Raw genomic sequence first — 10,359 nt, 5'->3', positions numbered from 1 at the left:
AAAACTTAAGATGAAACAAAAACGTACAACCCTACAAAATTTGATTTAATGCATTCTAACTTTATTTTTTGTTTTTACCGTGGAAAGATATTACTATTTCACTATGAAAATATCAAAAGTTTCCTGAAAAGAAAGAAAGGAAATGTATATGAAATAATTCTTTATTACGTTGGTTTTACTTTGTTAAATTGCATCTTAATCGATCCGCACGAGATGATGACTTCAAAATTGTATACACTTTGAAATGGAAGGATGCAGTCTCCTTCAGAGTTTTTCGTATGTGTGAAAACCCTCCAATCATTTTCAATCTTCCCGAAGATCCTTACTGTCAACTGAAGGACAAGGACTGTCACGAAATAGTTGGTTCCTGCAATGGATTACTCTGCTTGTACGGTCATTGTTTTAACATGGCTATAAAATTTTGGGGAAGTGGTTCCGTATTTGGAATCCCGCCACGAGGAGAGTATCAGAAAAACTATGGTGCAGAGGCTTCAAAAATATTGGTTCCTGTTTTATTTTGAAGTTTGGTTATGATGATGCAACCAACTCTTATAAGTTGCTGTATTTCATTCCTCGTAAAAAACAGGTAACCGTTCTCACTTTGGGGAATAATGTTTGGAGAAAAATTCAAAATTCTCCGGCAGAACATGAGTACTCCATGAATATTGTGAATACGAGGGGTACTGTTAATTGGTTAGCAATTCCCAAAAGCAATGCTAAGTATGATTGCAAGAAAATTACTATTGAGCAATTTGCAATTATTTCACCTTATTTGGGCATGGAGACACATACTCAGCTGCGGCCTCCTCAGGGTTTCTATGATGTTCCATTTGTTGAACCAGATCTAAGTGTCTTAACGGACTGTCTTTGTTTTTCTCATGATTTCAAAAAAACTTGTTTTATAATATGGCAAATGAAAGAATTTGGAGTTGAAGAGTCTTGGTAGATTATCAGTTTAATTACTTTCATTTGTCTCCATTACGCTATTCGGAGAAGAATGAAACACTTTTTATGATAAACTATGGTGAAAGCCGGGCAATTATATGTAACCAGAGATATAACAGAGTGGAGAGAATCAGTAGAGTAGAGAGTACCAATATACTTTTCTTGTTGAATCTCTCTCATTATGTTGAAAGCTTGGTTTGGTATTGTTGAAAGTAAGTTTCTACAATTTCTATGATCATTTTCTCAAAATGGTTTTAATTTGATTGTATTATTTCTATGTTGTATTCTGTGGTGTAGGCACGGTTGAAGGTTTTTTGCAGCAAATTTGGAAGTTGATCAGCTCCTCACCAAGCATTGATTAATGAAAATTTGTTCACTTTTCTTTCATTTTGAATTATCTATCTTTAAGTATAGAGCTATTTGGTTTCAATTACGTTTTATGAAACTTGTTCTATTTCATCGATTTTTTTATACGCTGCATAAGGCATTAAAATAGGCCATACTATAATCTATGTCATGTACTTTGTTACTACAAATCTCTAGTTTAGTTGTCTTACACTTGCTTACTAGCAGTCTAGCACTAATCTATACGGATGAAATTCTTTTTCTTCTTGGTGTTAAAACTATTAATGAAATTCTTATTCTACTTGGTGTTAAAACTATGGGCATATTTGTTTTATCTTTAAAAAAATTAATTTAATAATACTATTTTTTTTAAATATTACAATTTTTTTATATTAATTTTTTTAAAAACTAGTGGGATATCCGTGTGTTCGCAGAGTATTGACGTGATACGCACGCTGTTGTCTTTAAATGTAAAAAAATGCATATAAGAAAAATTAAATTATTTTACCAAAATTGTTTCACATCAATATTTTCATATGTTATCTTAAAAAAATATTGTATCTTAAATTAAAAATATTTTCAAAATAAAAATATTAGTAATATAAATAATTAAGAAAAAACATATTTTTTTCGTGTTTGGATTCATATATTATTTTAAATATAACTATTTTATTATTTTTTTAATTGTACAGAAAGTTTATAACCCGTAGATTTGCACGAATTCTAATCTGGACACTCGTACGTTCATACTAGTACTGTGTTGACAAGATTACCTATTTTTTTAAAAAAAACATATTTTTATTTATATTTGGAACATAAATATAGTTTTACATATATACAAATATTTGGATCAACGGTATATTTTTTCTATTTAATATTAAATATGTTTTGATATTATTTATAAAAATATTTATGCAATCATTTAGTTTTATAAATATACCCTAATAACATAATATTTAAAAATATTATATTAATTGCGTACAATAACATAGTATTTAAAAATATTTTTTAATTATATAAATAAATATTATTAACATAAATAAATACATTTTTCCCGTGTTTGGATTTATATATTATTTAAAATATATTTACTTTTATTTTCTTTAATTGTACAAATAATTTATTAAGTATTTCTAACCAAAATAATTTATTATTTTTTAAAAGAGATAATAAATTGATTTCTTTAACTTATTTGGTAAATAAAAATATTTGAATCAACAATGTAATTTATTCCTATATATAAATATTTTTGTTTTAAAATTATTTATAAAAATATTTAAATTAATAGTAAATTTGTTGTCTTTATTATTCAATATTTAAATCAACAGTTTGATATCAATATCATGTACGCATATCAAATAAGTACCATGTTTATGGGTACTGGTGCGGTATGCTAAATTGTCGTTAGTTATTTAAAAATGTAAAGAATTTAGTTATTGTGATGAAAATATTTGTAGTAATCAACAACTAATAAGTTAAGTATTATAAAAAAACTTATATTATTTTTTGCGATAATATAACTTACATTATTTTTTGTTAATATATTTTAAATATTTGAAATCATAAGTAGAATATTAGTGCATTTGTACGGATATTGGTACATTGGTGCGGTACGTGGAATTTTTTTCAATTATTTACAATTTTGAAAAAATAAATGAATTATAAAATTAAATGTTTTGCAAAAATAAGACATTGAGAAAAACGACTATAAAATTAGTTAATATTGAAACAATGTCCATAAATTTCCTGTACATATCGGTCAATAAATCTAAAAAGTTAAATTAAGCTGGAAAACATTGTCACAAACTGTAGAATTGCCTGATCCCTTCCCTAATGTACTTACTCAGCAGTACAATTTTCAATACAAATGGATGGTTTGTATTTTGTATAGTTTATTTTGACCTGTGAAGGTATCACACAGTGCCTTCAATTGTAAACATTAATTTCCTTAGAGATTGGTGATGCAAGGGTTGCACCCCTAATACGATTTCTTAATGATCATTTATCTATTGAAAAAAAAAACCTGCGAAATGAAATGAAGAACGTAAAAGCTTTATCTTGTATCATGAAAAAAATGATGACAAATTGATTACACATGGAACTTAAACACACAAAAACAACTTTTTGTTAATATTTGGTTTTTTATAATGTGGTAAATATAATCAAGTAAATATGGCATATTTTTATCTACACTTTTTATGTCAAATATTATGGGAGTTCGACATGTGCTGAGTACAGGAAAATATTTGGGATTGCCATCTATGATAGGAAGGAGCAAGAGGTCTATTTTTTCTTTTATTAAGGATCGCATTTGGAATCGTATCAATTCTTGGAAAGGGCGATCTTTATCTAGAGCAGGTAAAGAAATTATGATCGAGTCAGTTCTGCAAGCTATTCCAACTTACATCATGAGCATCTTTATTCTTCCGGATGCGGTTGTTAATGAGATTGAAGAAATGCTAAATTCGTTTTGGTGGGGCGGAGGCTCCAACAACAAGGGAATAAGATGGAAGACATGGGATAAATTGACTTGTTCAAAAGCTTAGGGAGGTTTGGGTTTCCGGGATTTTAAGGCGTTTAACTTGGCTATGGTGGCTAAGCAAGACTGGTTCCTCATGTCTAATCTGAATGCCTTAGTGTCCAGAATCTTCAAAGCGAGGTATTTTCCGAGATCTAGTTTCTTTGATGCTAAGTTGGGTTATAATCCTAGTTTCGTTTGGCGGTGTATTTGGAAGGCTAGAGATGTCCTTACCCTTGGTTGTAGATGGCGGATTGGAGATGGTAGAAACATAAGGGTTATGAATGAACCATGGCTAAGAGGGACTAGAGAAGGTTGTTTGTTGGGTCCTCAAAATCAAGGTGTGTATACTTTAACAATTAATGATCTATTGCTGCCTAATGTTAAACAATGGAATATGGGAGTTTTATGTGATTTGTTTGATTACTCAGTGGTTCGTCATATTCTACAAGTTCCGTTGTTAGAAGAAGTGGTTGATGACCGTATGGTCTGGAAAGATGATGTAAGCGGTAACTAGAGTGTTCGTTCGGGTTATAGAAGTTGGAGGAAGTATCAAGAAAATGGTGGCTTGGTTAAGGAGGGAGTAAACTGGAGTGATCTCTGGAATATAACAGCTCCGTCTCGAGTGAAACATCTTATTTGGAGGATTTGTATTGATTGTCTCCCATCTAAGGTGCGTCTTATTCAACATCATGTACCATGTAGTCCCATCTGTCAGCTTTGTGGTCATAATTATGAGGACGATTGGCATGTTTTTGTTGGTTGTTCCCGGTGTCTTTTATGTCGTAATTGTAATTGGTTTGTAATATCGTATTTTGACGGTTTTATTCCGCCTCCTGTGTAACAAGGTTGGAGAACCCTTAGTTCTCCCTATATTAAATTCTTGCTTACACAAAAAAAAAATATATCCAATATAGAAATATATAATGAGTAATAATTCATGTTTCTTCCAAATGAGCATTATAATAATAGATAGAATATAAGAGCAACAAAACCATTATGAGAAAATGATGTAAATCAAATTCACACAAATAAATCATTGTAATATAGAAACTTACTTTCAACAATACCAAACCAAGCTTTCAACATGATTATAGCGATTCAACCAGTAAGGTCTATTGCTTCTCTCTACTCTGTTATATCTCCTGTTATATATGATTGCTTGCCATTTATTATTGTCAATAAAAATAAGTGCATCATTCATAATCTCCCAAAATATGATAACAAACTTTAAAGAATTGAGTCCAAGACCCTTCAACTCCAAATTCCTTCATTTGTCATATTAGTAAATGAATTTGTTTGAAATCATGAGCAAAACAAAGGCAATCCATTAGTACACTTAGTTTTGGTACAACAATTGACACTTCCTTCAAACCATGAGGAGGCCGCAACTAAATATGTGTCTTGTGCCCAAATTAAGTGAAATAATTATAAATTGACCAAAAGTAATATTCTTGCAATCATAAATAGAGAAGACCAAGTCGTGAATTGCCAACCAAATAACACTACCCCTCATATGTACCAAAACCATGGTGAAATCATGTTCTACAGGAGAATTTTTAATGTTTCTCCAAACATTATTACCCAAAGTAAGAACTCTTTCCTGTTTATTATCAGGAATGAAATATAAGACCTTATAAGTGTTGGTTGAATACTTGAATTATCATAATAAAATCTCAAGTTAGTACGGGAAGCAACGATGCCACTACACCATACTTTTTCTGATATTATACTCGTGGCCGGGTTCCAAATACGGATCCAATTCTCCGAAACTGTATAGTTATCTTTCATACAATGACCGTACAAGCAGTGTAATCCATTGCAATAACCAACTATATATAGAAACAGTCCTTGTCCGTCAGTTCATAGTAAAAATCTCAGGGAAATTTGAAAAAGTTCGGAACGTTTTCTAAGACCATCTCCAGCGGATGGTTTCTTCTTTAAGTTCGCCAGCTGTCAAGCATGGCATATGAAAAAGTTACTGTTGAAGTTCGCCATGCTGGCAAACGTTGCAATGCAATGCAACTGTAATTTTCAATAAAATAATAATAAAAGGATAATCAGCCTTTCAACAATGCACTCCGTTGTTTTCTTTTTCTTTTCATTTTTATTTTAATAATTAATTGTGGGACCCAACATGAGTTCTTTAAAGTTGCACCATTGGAGTAAAAATTAGATGAGTTACTTTAAGATGACGTGGCTTAATAGGTCCCACAAGGAACTAAAAAATGAGTAGCACCATTGGAGATGCCCTAACATACGGAAAAATGTGAAGGAGGAGTCGGTATTCGTATTCCTTTCCAATGTGTAAACAAGTTTGAGTTCTTCATTTCGTGCGGGTCGATCAACATGCAATTTGACAAAGGAGGGATCTGAGATGGGAGAATTCAATGTCTTCCTCACACATCTGAAACGAAGGACCGATTTGACGGGAAGGAAGGAAAGCACGTCATCGACGAGTTTGCCGGGGAAATAAAACGGCGCCTTGGGAGGATGTCCAGGCCGGGGAGATAACGGCACCTTGGGAGAATGTCCCAACTGGAAGAAGTCCCAACAGTTGAAGATTTTGAGTAGAAAAGTTGAACCCGTATTATTGCGTTTTTGTTCACTATTAGTTCTCATTTATAATGAGAAACTATAAACCAACAGAATTAAAGTTTATCACGAAAATTTTTATTTTATTTCTTTTACGGAAATTTAGAATGTTTGATATTACTGTAATCCATTAATTTCTATTCACACTAAAATTTTTTAAGCATGCATTAAATAAAATTATGTTAAGTATATAGTGTAGAGCATGGTTTTAAATTGCGGTCCGCAACCGCAATTGCACCCGCAATATTGCGGATGCGGTTGGCTCCGCAACCGCATCGGACCGCAATTGCGGTGTGATTTTGAAATCGCGCCTCCGGAAGTATTAGGAACCCCATCGGACAATTTTAATCATGTTTTTTTAAGTATTCTCATCAAAAATCAATATATTAGAATTCTAAAACTCAATTTACTTCTTATATAATGAAAAAACATAACATTAAGTGTTTTTCAATATAATATTTCAAACGCTTCCTTTTAAAAATTCACGCCGCAACGGCCGCAATGCGCATCGCAACAAGCGCAATGACCGCAATCGCAGCATCCGCAACCGCAACCGCATCCGCAGCCGCAACCGCAATTTAAAACCATGGTGTAGAGATATAAATTTACTAATATCAAATGGGCGACATATCTTACTAAAGGGTGAGCCATGGTTTTAAATTGCGGTTGCCGTCGCGGATGCGGTTGCGATTGCGGGTGTTGCGATTGCGGCCAATGCGGTTGCTGCGATGCGCATTGCGGCCGTTGAGGCGTGAATTTAAATAAGGAAATATTTGAAATACACTATTAAAAAACACTTAATGTTACTATTTTACATTACAAATCACATGTAAATTGAGTTTATGAGTTCTCAAATGTTGAGTTATGATGAAAACATGTGAAGACACATGGCTTAAGGTGTTTGAATCGAATTCTAGTGTTATTGGACGTGTGATTACAAATCACACCGCAATTGCGGCCTGATGCGGATGCGGAGGCTACCGCATCAGCAATGTTGCGGCCGCAATTGCGGTTGCGGACCGCAATTTAAAACCATGGGGTGAGCCATCCTGCGAAGATTAAGGTCGTTCCAATGGGCCATATAGACCACCTAAAATGGGACATAATGTCGAGTTAATTGGCCAAATGGTTCTCGCCTCTCAGAGATAACCCTCTAAACCTGCATTCACGGTCCACTTAGAGAAAATGACGAGTTCCCATAATAACTTACTCATGATTAGACAAAGAGGGGTAACAACTTGCTCCATTTTTCTAGAAAGAAGTAGTCTTGCATTGACCGCTTACTTGGTAGTGGAGTTAGGCAAAATCGCTAAACTAACTCTCAAGTCCAAGTTCAACAAGCCTCCGTAAATACCCAACCATAGGGTTAAGGAGGATGAATCTCATATTATGCAATGTTGTGAGAAATTCACAACGCAATGACAGTTATTTGAAACACAATACCTGTACTGTACCGACCTATATCGCGAAAGTCACAATGCGACCGCAACGCATATGCGACAGTTTTGTAAAACCTTGAGAACTGATATGCATAATGTAAGTTGTATAAAGCAGCTCCTCTTTTACATTATTATCATTATCTTTATTATTATCAATATTAGTTTGATGTTATATGAAATATTTTCTCAAAGATAAAGAGATTCGGTTGTTAAATACTTACAAGATACAATTGAAACAAAAGGAATATGATAACTTAAATATCACAACTTATTACAAAATCTCTTGCTAATTGCATGAATACAATATGAATAAACAGCCAGATAAAGATTCCTGAGTTCAAACCAACAAAAAAACAGCAGCCCTCTAATTGGCACACCCACACAACTGCTGTACAAAGAAGAAAAATAACGGAGCAGAAATGTGCGAGACAGGATACTCGGCCTGAACTCGATCCTCCCTGCTGCATGTGACATCCCCGCAAAGCCAGACCCAAACCGCCCCTACACCAGACAGAAGTAACGCATCAGATGATTCTATATAATTTTAACAGCAAGAAGAAAAAGAATGCCATGTTATATGATAATTAAGTTATCTAGATCATGTTTTATGCAGCAACCTAATTATAAATTAACAACATCACAATATTGAAACCATTATGGCAGCCTATATACTTTATGCAGCATATAAACAAATAGATGAATTAAGAACAAGTTTCAGTGCTGCATGTAACTTGGAGATTAGAATATGTAGCAGTGTGATTATCCAATATACATCATGTTTCCCTAATCAATATGAATGTAGTACTAGTAGGTGTAAACACAGTCAGAACATGAATATTCAATTTATATTAATTTGCAAAAACATCTTCATACTTAAACAAATAAATCATTCTAGAGAAACTTACTTTCAATTCAACAATACCAAACCAAGCTTTCAACATGATCATGGCCACTCAATAGCAAGGATCTATCTATTCCCTCTACGATATTCAATCTCTCCATTCTGTTATACCTCCGGTTAATTGCTTGGCTTTCAAGATAGTTCATAAAAATCAGTGTATCATTCTTCTCCGAATAGCATAATAGCAACAATTGAAAGTAAACAGAGTGACGATCCAACAAAAGTTTGTCATAACTAATTTTAAGGAATTGAGACCAAGACTCTTGAACTCCAAATTCCTTCATTTGCCATATTACTAAATGAGTTTTTTTGAAATAATGAGAAAAACAAAGACAATCCATTAACACACTTAGATGTGGTTCAACAAATGGAACTTCATTGAAACCCGGAGGAGGCCGCAACTGAGTATGTGTCTCCGTGCCCAAATCAAGTGAAATAATCACAAACTGCTCAATAGTAATATTCTTGTAATCATAAGTGGAGTAGTGTTTGCGGATTGCCAACCAATTAACAGTACCACTGAGATGGGCAAGATTCATGGAGGAACAATGTTTCACCGGAGATTTTTCAATATTTCTCCAAACATTATTACCCAAAGTGAGAACTCTTACTTGTTTTTTATAAGGAATAAAATACAGCACCTTATAAGTGTTGGTTGAATTATCACAACCAAACATAAAATTAGCAAGAGATTCAATGGAGCCGATACCACTACAGCATATTTTTTCTGATATTGTCCTCGTGGCCGGGTTCCAAATAAGGAGCCCTGTCTCTACAACTGTAGAGTTATAGCTATAACGTTGATCGTAAAAACAAAGTAAACCATTGCAGGAACCAGCTATATTGAACCAGCCATTCTCCTTCAATGTATAGTAAGAATCTTCAGGGAGATTGAAAATGATTGGAGGGTTTTCAGACATTCGAAAAACTGAAAACGAGACCTTCTTCCATTCCAAAAAGTTTACAAGTTTGAGTTCATCCTTTCGTGCGGATCGGTTAAGATGCGATTTGACAAAGGAAGGATCAGAGATGATACAACTCAATGTCTTGCTCACACATCTCAATCGAAGGACTGATTTGACGGGAAGGAAGGAAAGCACGTCGGCGATGAGTTCGCCGGGGATATATAGCGGCACCGGCACGTTATGAGGATCCTCCGACTGGGGACTCATGTGGTTTATGTGAGGGGTTCTGCAGTTGATGAATTGGAGTAGAAAAGTTAAACCCACATATTATTCTCTTTTACGAGGAGAAACTATGAGCCCTAACTGAAAAGTAAAACCAACCCTACACAATTATATCATACTTTTCTTTTATATATTACGGAAATTTTTGATGTTTCCATAACAAAATAATATAAGACTTGGTTTGATTCACATATGCATTGCCACTATCACTATGTCATACAGCTAATTAAAATATTTCAGGTAATATATGGTAGTGATTTATTAACTGTATAAGTGTATATTTTTTTCTTTTTTATTTTATTTTAAATTTGATATGTGAGTAAAAAATATATAAATATGTAGTGGCAGACTAAATTTGCAAATTAGTAAAACTAGAGGCTAAAACTTTATTTGTGTTTTTTTAATTTGCTGCTATTTGCTAATTTAACT

The 10,359-nt window shown here is 33.3% G+C and overlaps 2 protein-coding genes across 2 annotated transcripts; one reads left to right on the top strand and one right to left on the bottom strand.

Moving 5' to 3' along the window:
• Positions 1-407: 407 nt before the first annotated feature.
• Positions 408-946, top strand: LOC131631434 (uncharacterized). The gene is made up of 2 exons (XM_058902229.1): positions 408-503; positions 587-946. Exons 1-2 carry the CDS (start codon positions 408-410, stop codon positions 944-946), a joined length of 456 nt encoding a protein of 151 aa, XP_058758212.1.
• A 7,260-nt stretch (positions 947-8,206) lies between these two features.
• LOC131631438 (F-box/kelch-repeat protein At3g23880-like) lies at positions 8,207-10,003 on the bottom strand. Its single transcript, XM_058902232.1, has 2 exons — positions 8,748-10,003; positions 8,207-8,343 (listed from the first exon to the last, which is right to left on the bottom strand). Exon 1 carries the CDS (start codon positions 9,913-9,915, stop codon positions 8,755-8,757), a length of 1,161 nt encoding a protein of 386 aa, XP_058758215.1. The 5' UTR covers positions 9,916-10,003; the 3' UTR covers positions 8,207-8,343; positions 8,748-8,754.
• Between the last annotated feature and the right edge of the window lie 356 nt (positions 10,004-10,359).

This window comes from Vicia villosa, unplaced genomic scaffold (genome assembly GCF_029867415.1).
Source record: "Vicia villosa cultivar HV-30 ecotype Madison, WI unplaced genomic scaffold, Vvil1.0 ctg.000823F_1_1, whole genome shotgun sequence".
Taxonomy (NCBI): Eukaryota; Viridiplantae; Streptophyta; class Magnoliopsida; order Fabales; family Fabaceae; genus Vicia; species Vicia villosa.
This window is presented reverse-complemented; position numbering and strand designations above follow the sequence as displayed.

Coding starts and splice junctions, on each gene's coding strand:
- LOC131631434 (XM_058902229.1), top strand. CDS start 408: ATGGCTATAAAATTTTGGGGAAGTGGTTCCGTATTTGGAATCCCGCCA. Junction 504..586: donor CAGAGGCTTCAAAAATATTG/GTTCCTGTTTTA, acceptor CGTAAAAAACAG/GTAACCGTTCTCACTTTGGG.
- LOC131631438 (XM_058902232.1), bottom strand. CDS start 9,915: ATGAGTCCCCAGTCGGAGGATCCTCATAACGTGCCGGTGCCGCTATAT.